This window comes from Budorcas taxicolor, chromosome 13, assembly GCF_023091745.1.
Source record: "Budorcas taxicolor isolate Tak-1 chromosome 13, Takin1.1, whole genome shotgun sequence".
Lineage (NCBI taxonomy): Eukaryota > Metazoa > Chordata > Mammalia > Artiodactyla > Bovidae > Budorcas > Budorcas taxicolor.
The window spans coordinates 60,511,087-60,531,758 of NC_068922.1; the positions used below are offsets into that span (position 1 = coordinate 60,511,087).

The 20,672-nt window shown below is 46.5% G+C and overlaps 1 protein-coding gene across 1 annotated transcript; it reads left to right on the forward strand.

Annotated features, from left to right (window-relative positions):
* On the forward strand, positions 1-19,775 carry C13H20orf96 (chromosome 13 C20orf96 homolog). The gene is made up of 11 exons (XM_052651268.1): positions 1-20; positions 307-355; positions 820-937; positions 10,312-10,424; positions 12,701-12,859; positions 13,374-13,473; positions 14,494-14,651; positions 14,732-14,833; positions 15,031-15,117; positions 15,806-15,924; positions 19,642-19,775. Exons 1-11 carry the CDS (start codon positions 1-3, stop codon positions 19,700-19,702), a joined length of 1,086 nt encoding a protein of 361 aa, XP_052507228.1. The 3' UTR covers positions 19,703-19,775.
* Positions 19,776-20,672: the final 897 nt, after the last annotated feature.

Below are 20,672 nucleotides of genomic sequence, written 5' to 3' on the forward strand. Positions count from 1 at the left end.
ATGGCGCGCGACTTTCCAAAGTATGTGAAAAGGGTACGGAGGGCGGTGGAGTGCGCATGCGTGGCCCCCAACCTAGCGCTGGCTGGATCCTCTCCGGGTGTCATCCCGCTCTTTTGACCCCGCCCTCTCCCCCGCCCATATCTCCCCTAGACTCGCCTCTCCTGCGTGTTCTCTGGCTCCCGCTAGGCTTCTGTCCTTAGTGACTGAGGTTTCGGGTTCGAGACCCCATCCCAGTTTCACGCTTGCTGCTTGCATCCTCATGGGTTGGGACTAATGGGAGTATTTTCCCGCCCCAACACTCTGCAGACGCAGCCACTCTGGGATCGGCTCCACGGTCCCCCAGTTCCAGGTTCCGGTGAGTCCAAGAGGGCTAGGGTCGGTGTGGGGGTGGGGCTTGCTGACCCGGGGCGTGCCTCAGAACCTCAGTTTTCTCACCGTCTTATCAGGAGGTAAGGATATATTATGCTGCTGTATTCTTTATCTCTGATTGCATATCTGCTTTCCTATCGGGTCTTTTCCATGCCTTCTGTTTCTCACAGTGCTTAGCACCTCCCCGCCTGGATATGCTTAGTAAATTCTGGCTGGCTGATGCAAACTTGATAACATTTAGGGAGCACTTACCACATGCTTTACAAATATCTTTTGGAATGTTTGTACCAACCTATGGAGGTCGGTTTTTAAATTCGGTCCAGTTTACAGATGAGAAAATTGAGGCCCAGAGAGGTAAACCCGCTTGGTCAAGGTTACAGATATCAGTACGGGGTGAAGCTGGGATTTGAGCCCATGAACTGTGTGACTGATTTGTGTTGTGTCTGGTAGGATTATGTTCCATGGCAGCGGTCCAAACAGAGAGCCAAACCATCTACTCTGCCTCCAATCCCACAGACTGTGGGCACTAAGAAAAGCAAAAGGAAGACCCGGTCTACCGTCCAGCCAGGTGGGCAGAGGTCCTTGGGCGCTGGAGAAGAAGGTGGGGGCAGGATGGGGTAGAGGTTCTTGGCCCTTGGTGACAGCATCAGGGCAGGCTAACTGCTCTAACAGTCCCTAGATTTGAAGTATTAATATAGATGTTTGTTTCTCATTGATGTCAAAGTACATTTGTGGATCTGGGGGAAGGGGATAATCTTTTTCACATGATCATTCTGGGATCTAGGCTCCATCACCTTGTGACTAGGACATCTTGTAAGGTCCTGAAGTCCTCTGTTGGGTCCTTTTGCATCCAGCAGAAAGAAGAAAGAGAGCAAGAATATGGATGATCTTGTGGACAGTTCTTTTTCAGGGCCTAGACTTGAAGGGACACATATCACGCCCACTCATATTCCAGTGTCCTTAACTCAGCCACATGCCCACCCTTAACCCTAAGGAAAGATGGGAAATGTCGTCCAGCTAGGAAAAGAAAACAGTCTGGTGAACTTGGGATAATCTCTGCCACATTACTGTCATGCCTTCCAGGGGAGTTCTGAGGCCTTGGCTTAGGCAGATATGGATTCAGATCTTGGTTCTCTCATTTACTCTCTTGGGAAAGTCATTCATCTCTCTAAGTTTCTGTTTCCTCATTTTTAAAATGAGGACACTAATACTTACCTGATATGATTGTTGTGAGAATTAAATGAGAAGATCCATGTAAAGCCCATTGTTATTCAACCTTATGAGACTCAGCACTCCTTTTAATGACACATATTTTGTAATATTCCTTTAGTATCCTGAAATAAACTTCACAGATAATATAATCTACCTATATATAATTTAAAAGTTAATATAATGCCCTAACTGTAAAGTAAAGAAAAAATACAAAAAGAAATGAAAATAGCAAGAAAAAGAAATGCAAAAAGGCAAAATGGTTGTCTGAGGAGGCCTAACAAATAGCTGAGAAAAGAAGAGACGCTAAAGGCAAAGGAGAAAATGAAAGATATGCCCACTTGAATGCAGAGTTCCAAAGAATAGCAAGGAGAGATAAGAAAGACTTCCTCAGTGATCAGTGCAAAGAAATAGAGGAAAACAATAGAATGGGAAAGACCAGAGATCTCTTCAAGAAAATTAGAGATACCAAGGGAACATTTCATGCAAAGATGGGCACAATAAAGGACAGAAATGGTATGGACCTAACAGAAGCAGAAGATATTAAGAGGTGGCAAGAATACCCAGAAGAACTATACAAAAAAGATCTTCACGACCCATATAACCACGACGGTGTGATCACTCACCTAGAGCCAGACATCCTGGAATGCGAAGTCAAGTGGGCCTTAGGAAGCATCACTACAAACAAAGCTAGTGGAGGTGATGGAATTCCAGTTGAGCTATTTCAAATCGTGAAAGATGATGCTGTGAAAGTGCTGCACTCAACATGCCAGCAACTTTGGAAAACTCAGCAGTGGCCACAGGACTGGAAAAGGTCAGTTTTCATTCCAATCTCAAAGAAAGGCAATGCCAAAGAATGCTCAAACTACCGCACAATTGCACTCATCTCACAAGCTAGCAAAGTAATACTCAAAATTCTCCACGCCAGGTTTCAACAGTACATGAACAGTGATCTTCCAGATATTCAAGCTGGATTTAGAAAAGGCAGAGGAACCAGAGATCAAATGCCAGCATCTCTTGGATCATCGAAAACGCAAGAGAGTTCCAGAAAAACATCTACTTCTGCTTTATTGACTATGCCAAAGCCTTTGACTATGGATCACAACAAAATGTGGAAAATTGTTAAAGAGATGGGAATACCAGACCACCTGACCTGCCTCCTGAGAAATCTGTATGCAGATCAAGAAGCAACAATTAAAACTGGACATAGACTAACAGACTGGTTCCAAATCAGAAAAGGAGTACATCAATGCTATATATTGTCATCCTGCTTATTTAACTTATATGCAGAGTACATCATGCGAAATGCTGGGTTGCATGAAGCACAAGCTGGAATCAAGATTGCCGGGAGAAATATCAGTAACCTCAGATATGCAGATGATACCACCCTTATGGCAGAAAGTGAAGAAGAACCAAAGAGCCTTTTGATGAAAGTGAAAGTGGAGAGTGAAAAAGTTGGCTTAAAGCTCAACATTCAGAAAACTAAGATCATGGCATCCGGTCCCATCACTGCATGGCAAATACATGAGGAAACAATGGAAACAGTGACACACTTTATTTTGGGGGGCTCAAAAATGACTGCAGATGGTGACTGAAGCCGTGAAATTCAAAGACGCTTGATCCTTGGAAGAAAAGCAATGACCAACCTAGGTAGCATATTGAAAAGCAGAGACATTACTTTGCCAACAAAGGCCCGTAGTCAATCTATGGTTTTTCCAGTAGTCATGTATGGATGTGAGAGTTGGACTATAAAGAAAGCTGAGCGCTGAAAAGTTGATGCTTTTGAACTGTGGTGTTGGAGAAGACTCTTGAGAGTCCCTCAACTGCTAGGAGATTCAGCCAGTCTATCCTAAAGGAAATCAGTCCTGAATGTTCACTGGAAGGACTGATGCTGAAGCTGAAACTCCAATACTTTGGCTACCTGATGCGAAGAACTGGGTCACTGGAAAAGACCCTGGTGCTGGGAAAGATTGACAGCAGGAGGAGAAAGGGACGACAAAGGATGAGATGGTTGGATGGCATCACCAACTTGATGGACATGAGTTTGAGCAAGCTCTGGGAGTTGGTGATGGACAGGGAAGCCTGGCTTGCTGCAGTCCAGGGGGTGGCAAAGAGTCAGACACGACTGAGCGACTAAATTGAACTGAAGGGAACTGTAAAGTAAAGGAAAAGGCAAGTTATTTATATTTAAATAGCATAGGTTTCAGTATGTAAATGTTCAGGATGGAGCCCACTGGAAGACATGAGCAAGTCATCAGAAGCTTACTCATAGATGCGGCGTCATGGTGAATGTAACAGTTGCAAATGCTGACTGACACACGATGGAAATTGGGGACTCAAATACCAAGGGGGATTTTTCATTGCAACCCGATTTACAAAGTTGTGTCATCTCTTACTAAAGTTCTAAACAAAACAAGGCACAATCTTCCCCTGATTGTAGCTGCTTCGTTGGAAAATTCAGCATTATGTTGTTGTTTAGTTGCTAAGTTGTGAATGACTCTTTGTGACCCCATGGACTGCAGCACCAGGCTTCCCTGTCCTTCACCATCTCCCAGAGTTTGCTCAAACTCATGTCCATTGAGTCGGTGATGCCCTCCAACCATCTCATCTTCTGTCACCCCCTTCTCCTCCTGCCCTCAATCTTTCCCAGCATCAGGGTCTTTTCCAGTAATTTGGCTCTTTGCATCAGGTGGCTATAGTATTGGAGCTTCAGCTTCAGCATCAGTCCTTCCAGTGAGTATTCAGGGTTGATTTCCTTTAGGACTGACTGGTTTGATCTCCTTGCAATCCAAGGGACTATTGGTAGTCTTCAATAGCACGACAATTCGAAAGCATCAATTCTTCAGCGCTCAGCCTTCTTTCTGGTCCATCTCTCACATCTGTACATGACTACTGGAAAAACCATAGCTTTGACTATATGACCCTTTGTGGGCAAAGTGATGTCTCTACTTTTTAATATGCTGTCTAGGTTTGTCATAGCTTTCCTTCCAGGGAGCAAGCATCTTTTAATTTCTTGGCTGCAGTCACTGTCTGCAGTGATTTTGGAGCCCAGGAAAATAAAATCTGTCATTGTTTTTGCTTTTTTCCATTTTTATAGTTACATGTAAAACAAAATCAGGTTCTGGGATCAGATCATAATCGGATTTTACCTATGTCAGTATCTAGTAGGACTTAGAAAAGTTAAACAAGATAGGAGAATTTTATGTTCTATGGGGTTGTCCTGTCTGGGAGATGTTGGACCCTTAGTATTTATGTGCACCGCAGATTCCCCCAGCAGTATATGTAAATACCCCTGTTGAGCTGTTGAGAGTCACTGATGTAAAGTGATGAGCACACGACATTGTGATAGTGACAGAATTTTTGTCTTTGGCCCTAGACCCTATTCAAACAGCATCTACAAGGAAACGCTTGCCCTTTCCTTTCACTGGGAAAGCAGTGAGGTATGTAATAGATACAACCACAACCAGAACAAGAGCAATTAACATATGCCAAGGACATATGTGCTAGATACTATCTGAGCAATTTACACATATCACTTCATTTAATCTTCCCAATAGCCCTATGAGGTGGGTGCTGATGTTATCACCTCCTCTTACAGATGAGGAACCTGAAGCACAGACAGGTGCAACTCCCAAGGTCACACAGGTAGGAGGGGGCACAGCCAGGCTGTGATATTTGGCAGTTTGGCTCCAGGACCCAGAGTCAACCACTGGAGAAATGTAGACCTAAGCTGGTGTTCCGGTGTCCCTTCTTGCTAGCAATTCTATTTAAGTTACTGATCCCAGCCTCAGTTTCCTTCCCTGTGGAAATGGGCACAAAGATTCCTGCCTTATTCAAGTGTAATCTATGTAAATAACAACAGTTAGCATTTGCTGAGGACTCATTTTGTGTCAGGCTCTATTGTAGAGGCCTTATTTGTTCATTCATCCATTCATTCACTCACTCATTCATTCATACGTCCATTTAGCAGCAGCCATTTGCTGAGCCCCTGGTGTACACAGCATTGGGCCGAGTGTTGTTGACTTAGGAGAAAGAGTGGTTTCTAGCCGTGTAGAGTTCATAGTCCCAACCTCACACATGTAATTACACAAAACTTTAAATACACTTGTAGGGACTTCCATGGTGGTCCAGTGGTAAAGAATCTGCTTTCCAATGCAGGGGACTTGGGTTTGATCCCTGGTGGGGGAACTAAGGTCCCAATGCCTTGGGGCAACTAAATCTGCTGTGCTGCAACTAGAGAGCCCACGAGTCACAGCAAAGTGCAGCTAAAAAGAAAAAAAAAATACAGTTATAATTGAAGGAGGTCATGATCTCATTCATGGGCTTCCCTGGTGGCTCAGTGGTAAAGAATCCGCCTACAATGCAGGAGACGCAAATGACCAGGGTTCAGTCCCTGGGTCAGGAACATCCTCTGGATGAGGCATTGGCAACCCACTTCAACATTGTTGCCTGGGAAATCCCATGGACAGAGAAGCCTGGTGGGCTACAGTCTCTGGGGTCGCAAAGAGCCAGACACGACTGAGCAACTGAGCACATATGCATGATCTCATTCACTTCTGGAAATGGTGTCATCACCATTTTACAAATGAGGACACTGAAGCTTGGGTTGGTAGCATGTCTTGTGGAAAGTCATGTCCTTGAGGGTAGCTTTTGAGTATTAAAAAAAGATAAACCTGCTGATTCCACCAAGATGGAGTAGCCCCATTCCTTCCTGGTCCTCCCTTTTGCAACTAAAAATCTCTGGACACTACACAACAGAGAGAGGCTCTGAAACCTGTAAAGAAGAAAGTGGGCTGCTAGAATGGGGAGCATACACCATCATCTGGCCTTCATGCTGAATTTCAACAGGAGATTGTCTGCTAAAAAGAAGATGAAATAGGATCCAGAGCAATATCTAAAACATCCAAGATACAATCAGAATCACCCGTCATATCAAGAATGAGAAAAGTCACAACATGAATGAGAAAAGACAGACACCAACACTGAGATGAATCAGATAGAATTATTTGACTGTTCTTATTTATAGATGACATGACTGTCTACATAAAAAATCTTAAGGAATCTACTATATCTGAAAAGAAACTAGAAGTAATGAGTTGACCAAGGTTGCAAGATATTAGCACAACACACGAAAACCCATCACATTTCTATGTACTAATAATAAGTATGTAGAAATCAAAATAAAAAATGCAATACATTTAGTCACACCAAAGAAAATGAAATATTTAGGCATAAACTTAACAAAACATGTACAGGATCTGTAAGCTGAAATCTATATAATGCTGATGTAAGAATCAAAGAAGACCTAAGTAAAAGGAGAAACACACTGTGTTCATGGATTAGAAGACTCAACATCGTAAAGATGTCAGTTCTCAGACTGATTCATGTTTAATGCAATTCCAGTCAAAATCCCAGCAAACTTTTTTGTAGACATAGACAGGTTTATTCTAAAATTTATACAGAAAAGCAAGGTCCTAGGATAGATAAGACAATTTAAAGTGAACAACATTGGAAGAATCACTTTACCTGATATTAATGCCTACTACTTGGTTATAGTAATCAAAACAGCATCATATTGATAGAGAAACACATAGATCAATAGAACAGAATAAAAAACCAGAAACAGCCACACAAATACCCAAGCAATTTTTGACAAAGGTGCAAAAACAGTGGAGAAAAGAAAGCCTTTTCCACAAATGGTGCTAGAGCAGATGGACATCCACAGATGAAAAAATGAACTTCTGTTGAAGTCTCACAACTTATACAAAAATTAACCCAAAATGTAAATTTAAAATGAAATCAAAATTAAACATAAAACAGTAAAACTTTTAGAAAAAACATGAGAGAAAAATCTCTGGGACTCATGGCAAGTGAAGAGTTCTTTGTTTTCGTACCAACAGCGGATTCATAAAAGAAAAATGGAATAAATGGACAGGTAGGATTTCATAAAAATGTATGACTTCTGTTCTTTTCACAGTCTTAACAGAGATTAAGTATGAAGCTATGTACTTGGATAAAATGTTTGCAAACCACATACCTGACAAAGGACTGCTTTGTAGAATATATTGGGAATCCTCAAACTCAGCAGAAAAACAATTCAGGTAAAGAGTTAAAGGCAAAAGACTTGAAGAGACATTTCACCAGAAGAGGAAATACATATGGTAAATAAGCACAGGAAAAGATGTTCAACATCATTGTCCACTGCTGCTGCTGCTGCTGCTAAGTCGCTTCAGTCGTGTCCGACTCTATGCGACCCCATAGACGGCAGCCCACCAGGCTCCCCCGTCCCTGGGGTTCTCCAGGCAAGAACACTGGAGTGGGTTGCCATTTCCTTCTCCAATCATTATCCACTAAGACTATGCAAATTAAACCAAAATGGGGTGTCACTGAACATCTATCAGAATGACCAAAATGAAAAATAGTTATAATGCCAAGTGTTGGCAACAACAAGAGATTGGGTCATTCGTTTCCAATGAAACCAAGCACACATTTCCCATAATGATCCAACAGTTGCACTCTTGGGCATTTATTCCAGAGAAGTGAAAACTTACGGTCACACAAAAACCAAACTGTTGGGCATTTATTCCAGAGACGTGAAAACTTACGGTCACACAAAAACCAGTGCGTGACAATTTCACTGTAGCCTGATTCATAATACCCTCAAACTGGAAACAATCCAGATGTCCTTTAATGAGTGAGTAGTTAAAGAAACTATGGTGCATCCATTCCATACCACATAATACTATTCAGAAGGAAAAGGAAAGAACTTTTGATACATTCACTAACTTCGATGAATCTCCAGTGAATTACGCTGAGTGAGAAAAGCCAATCTTAGAAGCATCATATTGTTAGATTCCATTTGTATAACATTCTGGGAATGACAGAACTGTAGAAATGGAGAACAGATTCATGATTGCCAGCAGTGGGAGGAGGATGGAAGGAGAGGGAAATGAGTATGGCAGTACAAGGCCCCAGGAGCAATCCTTTGCGTTTGTGGAACTGTTCTGTAACATGCTGGCTTTCAGTGTCCTGGTTGTGATACTGTGCTTAGTTTTATAAGATGTTACCACTGGGAGTAACAGTTGAGGAAATATAAGATTTCTTTGTATTATTTCTTAAAACTGCATGTAATCTGAATTTATTTCAAAATTAAAAGTTTAATTAAAAAAAGATAAATCAAGGCTACCACCGCTAATGAAAAGAAATACTCGTTATTAAACCGACAAATCTTCCTAAGTATCTAAGTTCAACCTACAAATGTTATAATTTTTAAAAACCCTCATAAAGGAGTTTTTGGAACTTGGTTAATTAAATTCCCTTAAATTGTTTAAGCTACATTTAAAATTTAATATATACATTTTCACTTTCAAAAAGTTCACTTGTTCTGATTACAAAACCATTGGGCATGTAATGTAATTCTTGTATATCTTATAAATAAACCTCTAAATGTGAGTAATCTTATGTTCTCTTAAAAGTTGCGGTACTTTATATACATTTAATAAGATTGTATTAAACCTTGCAACTTAATTCTAAATCAAAATCTCATTTATGTATTTTGAATTAGAATCACAAGGGACTTCTCTTGGTGGTCCCGTGGCTAAGACTGAATGTAAGGGGCCCAAGTTCCATCCCTGGCCAGGGAACTAGATCCCACATGCCACAACTGAAGATCCTGCATGCCGCAACAAAGATCAAAGATCCCACATGCTGCAACTAAGACCTGGTGCAGCCAAATAAATAAATATAAATACAAAAAAATTAGAATTTCAAGAGTAATGTATTAATCACTCCATCTCTCAAACAGTTTCAAGTAAATATCAGATAATTCATAACTTTAACTCAAAATTACTCTAATTTGCTTTGTCACCTCTGTACTTAATACTAAATTATGGATATCAATCCATTAAAGAAATAATATTTTTCAAAATGAACTGAGTTGCACCTCTAACGGGGCCTTTGAGGGCAGCATCTGTGATGGTTTGTGTGATTTGCCTCACGCCAGTGCAGGACATGCCAAGAGGAATCAGGGATTCTTGGAACATGCCCTCTGAGAGTCTTCTGCTCTGAATTATTTTCGTATACTTCATATCTGGCAGGACCACAGGTTTTACAGGTATTTCAGAGACAGTGTTTTGCTTGGCTCCTATCTTTATCTGATGCTGTGGTCCTGATCCCAGTTCTCAGGTCACTGGTAATAACAGTGACAACTGGTAATTTATATTTGCACTGAATATGTGTTAAGCGTTATTCCAAACACTTTAAAGGACAGTAACTTCTTATTTAGTCTTCACGACAATTCTGTGAGGTAGTCATGATGATGATTCTTGTATTACAGAGTAACGGGGAAGTGAGGGGCAGAGAGGTCGTGTGAGCTGCCAGATTCAAACCCAGGCTGTCTAGCTCATTAGTTATTGCTTTTAACCTCTTTCCCTCCTGAGCTTACCATTGGCCAGCTTGATGGGAGAGATGAGGGTGTCTGGCCATCTCCCGCTGCTACCCCTCACTGCCCCTCTGTTCAGCCGCACAGTCTGTGTGGTATGTGGAAGTTCCCTGGGCTTTGCTGTCCTTTATAACAAGGACCTGAGCGGGGCCTGGGAGCTTATGGATGGATGTCAGCTTTGGCCTCTGTCTCACTGTCATACACTATAAGGCCATGAGTGGATGCATTTGGGGCCTGGGCTGTCTGACTCTCTCTTTCTCCTGACTCTCTCTCTGTCCTTTCCCATGCCCTAGGGTGGCAATCCAAGCCTACCTTGTGGATGACAAGCCAGCCGAGGAATCCAGTAGAGCTGCGCAGAGGAAAGCTGGACTCTGGGAAGACACAGGCCACAATCCGACTAATGAGGGTATGAGCATCTCCCACAGGCGCGGGGCCGGGGGTGGGGGATGGTGACAGCAAACGTGCCCTGAGCGCTTCGTGGGTGCCTGTCTGCAGTCTTGCTCTCCCAGCAACCCCATGGGCATGCTTATCATCAGCCCTATTTTACAGAAGGGAAAACTGAGGTGCATGGAGATAAATGACTTGCGGCAGATCACACAGTTAGAAAATGCAATACCAGGGGTCAAAGCCAGTTAGGCAAAGATTTGCCTTTGTGTTTTAGATTCAGGAAAATGATTGGAATCATATTATTTCACTGCATTAGGAATACAATCTACTGGCTTGTTCATTTAAAAACTCCAGGAAATTAACCTTTCATGAAATACAGTGCATCTTGAAGCAAGACTTAGGAGCTTCCTATTAAAACTTTCCACATCAACTGACAGAACTTTTGATCATTCATTTTCTCAAAATCTGTTGTTTATTATGGCTTCTGAACAATATTTCAAAGTACTTGAAATGAACTAGAAGAAGTGGGGGCATTAGTGTCCATAGCAGAAAGTAACATACCAAATACTATAACTACTACAAAATATCATAGAAGAGTTCCTAACTTCTTCAGGAAAGTTTTTAATAGCTCAATGAGCAATGACTGATAAAGAAATAGGGAGAAATGTATTTGCCTTGAAATCATTTTTTCCCTTTAATCTTCAATTTTGCAAAAATGAGTTATTAGAGGCAGCCCAGTATTCTTAAAGGAGGAACTCATATTTCTGGTGTTATTTTTATCCTGACTTTAGAAGGGTTATGTGTTTTTGTTTGGTATGAAACATGAACCTAGATAACTGGCTCTAAAACCTGTGCTCCTAACCAGTTCCTAATACTCTTATAATCATTCATTTGTTTAGTCAACAAATATTTGAGCATCTACTGTGTCCCAGACCCTGTTCTAAGTGTGGGAATTCACCAGTGATGTGGCCTCTGACCTTAGGGAGCTCCCAGTCTACTAGGGGAGACAGATAACAAACAAGATAGATAAAAATATGATATGTGTAGTGAAGATAAGAGCTGTGAAGAAGTATAAAATAAGGTTAGGGGGCTGAAGGGGCACAGAGGAGGGGGTAGCCATGACCATTTTAGGAGGGTGGTCAGGGAAGGCTGTCAAGGTGGTGACATCTGAGGCAGGAATGCTCCAGGCAGAAGAACTGAACTGCAAAGGCCCTGAGGTTCATAGGAGTCCCGGGGCTGCTGTTGCCGTGTGCAGAATGGGCTGTGGGGACAAGGGGGAAACAGTGCAAGAACGCAGAACCGACCCTGTTGGTTTGTTCTTGGGGTTGGAGTAGGATTCTGTCTCTGGCCGTCAGCTTCAGGACAGTTTTTTATTCAAGCAACAACTCCTGAGAGGGCCAGCGATGTGTCAGGCACCAAGCTGGGTGCTGGGGAGATAGCCATGAACATGATCCCAGAATCTGTGCTATGATGGAGCTTATACTTTAGTGCGGAGACGCATAACAAATTAAAAAACCTCCAAAGAATATTTACTCATCAGTTGATTTAGCCCACCCTTATGGAGCTCTAGGCACTGTTCTGTGTGTGTGCTGGAGATACAGCTGTGACAAGACAACCAAAGCCCCTGCCCTCCTGGCTGTAAAATTCTAGTTGGGAAGACAGAAAAGAAAGAAGAAAATAAAAATATGTTGGGACTTGCTTAGTGGTCCAGCGGTTAAGACTTCTTTCAATGCAAAGAGGGTTTCCCTGGTGACTCAGGGTAAAGAATTCGCCCGCGATGCGGGAGACCATGATTCCATCCCTGGGTCAGGAAGTTCCCCTGGAGAAGGGAATGGCAACCCACTCCGGTATTCTTGTCTGGAGAATCCCATGGACGGAGGACCCTGGCGGGCTACAAGTCCATTGGGTCGCAAAGAGTCAGATACAACTCAGCGACTAACACACACACACAGGTTCACTGATTTTAAGAAGCCACTGGTAATAAGGCGCACCTTTATCTTCATAACTCACTAATTAAATATTTTTCAACTAGACTGTAACACGCCACCAGCTGTAAGATACAGCTGCACCCCAGAGTATGAAATTATGGGAAAATGGGTGTTTCAGAAAGGATGAAATAATTCAAGGTGCTCTGACCCGCAGACAATAGAGAACAGCCGCCCAGCTCGGGTGGCATTTATCAGTCGGGGCCACAAGGGGGAGGATTGCGGCGGGAGGGACGTGGTCCCTGGGCTCCCGGAGGTGCCGGCCGGCCCCGCGCACCGCCGCCTCCTTTCCTTGTCTCTCCGCCCGCAGACAATGCTCCAGAACCGGCGAACCTCGTACCAGGAGCTCTGCGACCACGAGGACTTCCTCACCAAGCTCTCTGGGGAACTGATCAAGACCATCCAGGACACAGAGGACGGCGTGGCCCTGAACGTGCGCATGTTGCTGCAGCAGCAGGACGTCCACACGGTGATTCTCCCCGCCTTGGCCCCGCAGCCCCGCCTCCGCCCTGAGCCGCCGTCCAGCCCGCGACACCGCCCCTGCCGAGCCCTCGGGCGCCCTCTCCTGCTTTCTCCCGGCCTCTCCCGGCCGGTTGCAGAAGCTCCTTCCTCCGTCTGGAAGATAGCATCTTTTACACGCTCGGCTCTCCCCGCCCCCCGCACCCCTACCGGGGCCTTGGAATCAGACTGGGGGTAGGGTGGGGGCTCATCCCAGTTCAGCACTAGTTAGCTGGAAGGCTCTGAGTCAACCTCTGAGCCCCATACAAGTGGGGCACAACGGAGTTGCACCTGGCACACAGGAGGTGTGGGCCCCAGTGTGGGGTTGGGTCTGGGGACTCCTCTGAGGAAGTACTGAATTCTCTGACAGTCCTTCCTTTGGCAGCACCAGTGGAAGCGAGGGGTGGTGGGGTGGTGGTGGTGGTGAGCTAACCACGCGCCCCCCCCCCCCCCCCCCCCCCCCGTCCCCCCGCCAACTTCCACAGACCATCACTGACATCTTGGAGTACTCCAACAAGAAGAAGCTGCACCAGATGAAGTGTGAGCTCCAGGAATGGGAGGAGAAGGAGGAATCGAAGATCCACAGTAAGAATATCTCCGTGGATTAGTTGACCCTCACTTGGCTCTCTAGGGAAAGCCATCAGGCCCACCACCTCGCTTCTGAGGCACAAGCCGACTGCTAAGATCGACAGCGACAGCTTACTCATCACTTAGCATTTGCAGGCCCTATGTGCTTTGTTTTTACGGGCATACTTTCAGTCCTTACAACTCCCTATGAGGCAGGGAAGTTTTTCTTTTCTCCCATTTTACGGATGAGGAAACTGAGGCTAACGGAAGTGAAGTAGCCTGCTGAAAGTTATACAGCTAGGAGCCAGCATCCAATCCCAGCCTGTCTGTTTCCTGCCAAGGTTCCTCTGGGAGTTGGTGGCTAGGCAGGTCACTGGTCACAGATTTGTTGAGCCTGTGGTTTTTTTCCCCCTGGTGTGTCAGGCAGCTTCAGACACTTGGGATCCCCTCTGTGGAGGGTGGCAGGATAGACTGCCTTTTTTTGGCTGCACAGGGTCTTTGTTGCAGCTTGTGGGCTTTCTCTAGTTGCAGAGCACAGACTCTGGAGTGCACAGGGCTCAGTAGTTGCAGTTAGGAGGCTTCTCTAGTTGTGGTGTGTGGGCTTAGTTGCTCTACAGCATGTGGGATTTTAGTTCCCCGACCAGGGATCAAACCCTCATCCTTGCAGATTCTTAACCACTGGACCACCAGGGAAGTCCCAGGATAGGCTGTCTTAATCCTGCCCTGTCACCCCATTTCCCTAGGCTTGGTGCCGAGGATTGGGCACTGGGATAGTTTGTTTCCTCTTTTGGGTAGGTTGTTGCTTCTTCTCCTGTGAAGGCAAAGCTCTTTCTGGGGGCTTACCCATCCATCACTTCCCAGCTGTGTTTGGGCTCGTTTCAGCCCAGACCCCAACCTGATGAGATCAGGAGCGTTCAGGGTGGTACAGCCATAGACCCAGACCCCAATCCACTGGCTAAGGAGAGCTTTGCTTCTCGGGTGGCCCTGGAGCTGTCCTTGAGGGACGATCCTGCCTTCTGTCCCTCCTGATCTCGTCAGACCTAGAGCAGCAGGTGGAGCAGCTGGATGCCCAGATCAAGAAGGTCCGTGAGCAGGTGAGCTTCGTGAGCACATACAAGGACCACGAGTACCCCATCAAGTTGGTACAGGTGGCCAACCTCGTGCGCCAGCTGCAGCAGGTGAAGGACAGCCAGTTGGTAGGTGAGCCCCTGGTTTTGCCTCACCTGACCTTGTGCGAGGCAGGATTGGTGGCCAACACCTTCCTGCCGACCTCTAGGACGAGCTAGATGAACTCAGTGAGATGTGCAGAATGGTCCTGGCGTCTATGTCCAACCAGATTCAGAATAAGAAAAAAAACCTTCTGAGGTCTTTGGTGGTGGTGAGTAGCCAGCCACTGTGGCAGGTATCTAGGTCCTGCCCCCAGCCCTGCTTTCTTAACCCTGTCCTCTGCCCTCAGGCCCACCACATGCCCATCTGCTACCCAGGGCAGGGGTAGACACTGGGGCCAGTCTAGGGGGCCAGACTCCTAGGGGGCCCCTTCTAGGAGGCCAGAAGAAGATTTTCCTTCTTCCACAGAAAATCCAGCGTGCCAACCAGGAGACTCTCCTGCAGAAGACCTGGAATACCCAGGTTATACTGAAATACATGGACAAGTTCCGAGAAGTGAGTGGGTGGCGATGGTCGTGGTCCCCCCTGTGCGAGAGCAGGGGGAGTGGGTGGTCCCCAGGACCCTGGGCAGGGTCAGGCTTGTCCTGATCTGGGGCTCACAAGGTCTCTGGTGTTAGTCTTCCTGCTTGGCTGTGCCATTAATGTCACTCGTCTTCCATCTGAGAAGAGAGTTTGTCCTGGACTAGGCCTTGCCTCATTAACCAACACCACCAGCCGTGACCCATCGGCAGCATCACCAAGCTTCACCCACACAACCATCACTTTACTATCACTACCCACTCCTTGCCTTCACCTCTTCATTCTCGACATTGACCATCACTCAAGACCATGTTAATGAATTCCATGATCACCACCCTCTCACGGTAATTTTTGTTATCTTGCACCTTCGTCAGTTGTCTGCCTGAATGACCTTCATCACCTCCACCGGCTCCCACTAATTCTCACTGTCAAGCACTGCCACCCCCTTGCAGCCTGTCTCCCTCACCTTTTTCAGCACCATCAAACCTTGTCAGTAACTCATGAGCCAGCCCTGCCCTGCAAGGAGAGAGCCCCGCTTTGAAGTCCAGAAGTCCCAATGACAAAGCCCAGGCCATTTCCCTAGATGTCCTTATTCACGCAATTTGTCCTTTTCTTCTATTGGTTGGGAGATGTTTGGTTTCTCACTTTCACCTGCTTTCCTCAGTTTATAGACCGTTTTGAGGAGGAAATACCCAGATTAAGGGCTGAGATGGAACAGCTGGAATTTCAGATCTGGGAACCCCGAGAGATCGTGTTTGCGGACGTTCTACTTCGGAGATCCAAGTAGGTGGTCCTTGAGCAGCACCTCTTGCACTAGACATGCTCTTGGCTTGAGCAATCTCTCTGTTCTTGGGGGCAGCCTAGGGGAGAAGGCAGGACCTGTGCAGGGGTGCAGGAGACTGGGTGTTTGCCACTGACCATGTGGCAGCTGTGACCTTTTGCTATCTCTTGGCCTGAGTGTCCATCTGCATGTAGCAGGCTGAGTTAGGTAATCTCCCTGGCCCCTTCCAGTTCCAGATTCCGTGTCTCAACTAAGTGGGTGCACCCCTGAGCTCCCAGGCTGTTCAGGAAGACGGTGTTGAGTAGGGTGGTTAGCTCCAGGGAAGAATGGCCTGGAAGGCACCCTGCGAGGAGAGAACAGTGTTCTCTCTGTGGGGCAGACTTCTGGGACCCAGAGGAAGAACTTCCTTCCAAAATCAATTCCCTACCCGACCTCCTAGAGGGCAGGCCCGCCCTGTTTGAGCGTGGGGATCCCACCAGGCCATGCCTCTCCAGGTGGGGCAGTTCCTGCCATCTGCCAATTGTTTTCCTTCTCCTTAGCTTCTGTGTCTGTTTCCTTCTCTTCCTCTCCCTTCCCTTCTTCCTCCCCTACCTCTTCATTCTTCTCTTCAGTTCAGTTCAGTCACTCAGTCGTGTCCGACTCTTTGCGACCCCATGAATCACAGCACGCCAGGCCTCCCTGTCCATCACCATCTCCCGGAGTTCACTCGGACTCATGTTCATCGAGTCCGTGATGCCATCCTTCTCTTAAATTTCCTTAAAAAGTGCTGTCAGATCTACGACGGGCCTATGGAGCACCAGGCATGGTGAGGGCAAGCAGTCCTTGGCTCTGCCACCACAGAGCCGAGGACAGGACCAGACATAATTGATAATGAGCCACAGATAAATGTTGTAGCTGAGATGAGAGCTGCTAAAGAAGAGGTGTGGATGTGGTGACAGGAGAGCGTGGCCTGGACAGAGAGGTGTCTGGAGTGGCAAAGAGGTCTCCCTAAAAATGTGACCTTTTTTTTTTTTTGACTGTGCTGAGTCTCCATTGTGGTGCACAGGCTTCCCTAGTTGTGGCGTGTGGGCTTAGTTGCCCCACAGCATGTGGGATCTTAGTTCCCAAACCAGGGATCGAACCTGCATCCCCTGTATTGGAAGGCAGATTCTTCACCACTGGACCACCAGGGAAGTCCTGAGAATGTGACGTTTTTAAATTAAAGTCTGAAGGATTATTCCTAGAAGTTCACTGGGCGAAGGGGGCTGAAGGGGAAACTGAAGGAAGAGCATTTCTGGGTAGTGGTGTTGGCATCTCAAGATGTGCTAAGTAGGCTCCATTGTCCCTACCTGAGCTCTGGACACACTGAAATAAGAATGAAAGGGGAAAGGGTGACATGGGCCAGACTCTCACTTTTATCTGATAGAGCTGATTTTAGAGAATGTAGCTTATATCTCCAGGCATGTTTGCTTCTGAATACTAACCCAGAATTAGGCAAATGGAGTTCCGTGGTCAGCTGCATGGAAGCAAAGGAGACTGTAGTCCTTGCAGGCTGCTCATTACTGAGAGAGAATGCGGCAGGGCTACCCAGGTCCCATTCCTCTCTCTAGACTCTGTTCTGGTTGTTATACCTCCTTCCCGGGCAGAGTGGGTAAAGAGATGGAGAGAAGCCAGGAGCAGTATGCCCATTGATGATGTATGCCCATTGATGCCCTTCCATGGGCAGGGAGACGCCAGGAGTGGGAAGAAGCTGTCTCCTCCTAGAATATGGGAATGGCATGCTGTTAAGTGGAACTTTTCCATCCAAAACATGCACTGGAATCACCTGGAGATCTTGTTGAAAAGCAGATTTTGAATCAATAGGCCTGGAATGGGGCTCAAGAGTCTACATTTCTAAGAAGCTCCTGGGAGATGCTGAGGTGCCGATCCCTGGACCACAGGCTGAGCAGTGAGGCTGTAGATGTGTGGTAGGAGGGAAGTTGGTGTTTATGGGGAGCTGTGTGAGGTTGGACTGCAGAGTGATGGGGAGAGTAATGACAGGCCCACCCTTCCATGCAGGGCCCTGTAGACCAAAGATATTTGATCCTGAAAGCAAAGAACTTTTTTTTTTTTTTGCCCATACTACTTGGCATACAGGATCTTAGTTCTCCAACCAGGTATCAAACCTGTGCTCCCGGCAGTGGATATGTGGAGTCTTAATCACTGGGCCACCAGGGAAGGCCTAAGTAAAGACTTTTTAAGCTCAGTGATGACATCAGATTTGCATTCCAAGAAAAGACACTTTGAAAAGAATATGGAGAAGATATTGGAGAGGCCGTGTTGGGAGTCCAGTTGGTTGTGATCGCAGTTGTGTGTGGAGGGGGTGGTTGGGAGTGACTTGGCCAAGATGGGTGGCAGAAGAGAGAAGAGAGATGGACGGAGTGGAGAAATATTTAAGAAGGTAAATCTGTAGGACTTGGTGATATTTGGATATGGGAAGCACAGTACAGGGAGGTGTCAAGAATGACCCTTGGGTTCCTAGCTTTTGTAACAGGGTGGGTAGTGATACCAAACCCAGAGAGAGGGAAGACTGGGACTAGGGGTGAAGGATGCATATGTAGGTCAATCAGCAGTTGATTTGGACACTGAGTCTAAGTTATGGAGACCTGAGCGTGGAGCTGACAGGTGGGGAGCTGAGGGTATAAGTGTAGATCTCAGAAGACAGACTTTGGCTGGAAATGGAAATTTTGGCAATGCCAGTACAAGCTGGAATAACCTCAGATAGGTAGATGACACCACCCTTACGGCAGAAAGTAAAGAGGAACTAAAGAGCCTCTTGATGAAGGTGAAAGAGGAGAGTAAAAAAGCTGGCTTAAAACTCAGCATTCAGAAAATAAAGATCATAGCATCCAGTCCCATCACTTCTTGGCAAATAGATGGGGAAACAATGAAAACAGTGACATTTTATCTTCTTGAGCTCCAGAATCACTGCAGACAGTGATTGCAGCCATGAAATTAAAAGATGCTTGCTCCCTGGAAGAAAAGCTATGACAAACCTAGACACCATATTCAAAAGCAGAGATATCACTTTGCCGACAAAGGTTCATATAGTGAAAGGTATGGTTTTTCCAGCAGTCATGTATGGATGTGAGAGTTGGACCTTAAAGAAGGCTGAGTGCCGAAGAATTGACACTTTTGAACTGTGACTGAGTGACTGAACAACAGTGCAGAGATGCCTTTTTTTTTTTTTTTTTTTTTACTTTGAGCGATTTCCAATGTATAGAACAATTGAGAGAATACTATGAGGAGTACCCAGTTACCCGTCTAGATTTAGAATTTGTTATATTTTGGCCGTATCGGCTTCATCTTCATTTCTTCCAGACCCTCCCCATTTGCCAGGTGAGGAAACAGAGGCTTGCCTGGGGTCTGTCCCCAGTGAAGGCGGGAGGCTCAGAGAGGAGAGCCAGGCTTCCAAAACCGTCATTCTGACTCCAGAGGGAGCGCTCATCCTGAAGGGCCCCAGCGCTTGAGAGCTGAGCTCCTGCTCCCTGTTCACCTCAGACCTCTGTAGCGGAACACGAGTCCTGCCAAACCAATTCCTGTTTCATTTTGATGTGCGTGTGTGTGCGCGCACAGGTTGTTTTGGAATGGGGCTCCCCAGTACAAGTGTTCTAAAGAGCAGGGTTCCCCTGAGGCCATGCTCCCCTACCTGCAGCTCTAGTGCCTGGCCTCTTACACCCCCGCTTTGCTCTTCCCTACAGGTGCACCCCCGACATGGACGTCGTCCTCAACATCCCTGTGGAAGAGCCGCTGCCCTTCTAGATGGCGGGGCTGGGGGCCAACCCTCCTTCCCCGGTCTCTTCCCCCTCCCTGGAGCCTTGAGTTCTCCCCTAAGGCCACATCCCCATTCAGGTGCCGGTCTGCAGTTCCTTCCCTCCTCACTCCCTCCCTCTTTCCCCCCTTTTTTTCCCTCTCTCCCTTCCTTTCTTCTTTCCTCTCCTGCCCCTCATTCTTTCAGAGCTGCTACTTGGGCCAGGTAGGAATTCCTAGGCGAGTCCTTTTTACCAATAAAGTTGGGCTTTCCCTGGTCTTTGCCAGTGCCTGGGGCTTCCTAAGGCATGGTAGGAATAGATTTTGTCTTAAGAGGTGGATGACTGTGCTGCCTGCATCTGGGGCTCAGAACTTCTCATCAAGTGCTGGAGGGACCCCCTGCCTGAGGCTCCATGGTTCTGTGGCTCCAGCCGCCCCCTCCCTGGTGCAGTGGGAGCCCAGTTTTTCCCCTGATTTGTGCCCAGATCTTTTGAGACCAGTGCCCAGGTGGAGGGGGGACGCCTGGAGTTTGATACCCCTGGGAACTTGCTGAATCTTCACTGCTGCTGTCCATCTCTCTTACAGTCCAGTCATCTGTCTGTCCACCGCCTGTATTCTCACTGTACGTGGACATGAATACCACCTCCGGTGCCCGGTAGGGCACCATTCCCCATCACATAGGCTTCCAAGGTAGACTTAGAGGGGTGATGTTTGGACGCCCTTCAAGCAAGGGCTTGTTGCTGGGGTTACTGGGAGGGGCATTGGCAGGTATCCTCCAGCTGCCAGTCCCATCGGTGTTTGTGTGAGGTGGAGAGAGCCCCGGCCCCTTCCCACTTCTGATGATGCTCAATGTGCAAACACCAAAGGCGCCTCTGGCTCCACAGCTCCCTGGAGGGTTGGCGGAAACTGCCCCTGGGTCTGCACTGTAGCTCAATTTCCTTGTCTTCCCAGCCCTGCCTAGCCCTCTCTTCTCTCCCTCAGC

Excerpts from the sequence above, each read along its gene's own strand:
- C13H20orf96 (XM_052651268.1), top strand. The coding sequence starts at position 1 with ATGGCGCGCGACTTTCCAAA. Across the intron at positions 21-306 it reads ATGGCGCGCGACTTTCCAAA|ACGCAGCCACTCTGGGATCG; the intron begins GTATGTGAAAAG and ends AACACTCTGCAG. Across the intron at positions 15,118-15,805 it reads ACATGGACAAGTTCCGAGAA|TTTATAGACCGTTTTGAGGA; the intron begins GTGAGTGGGTGG and ends TGCTTTCCTCAG.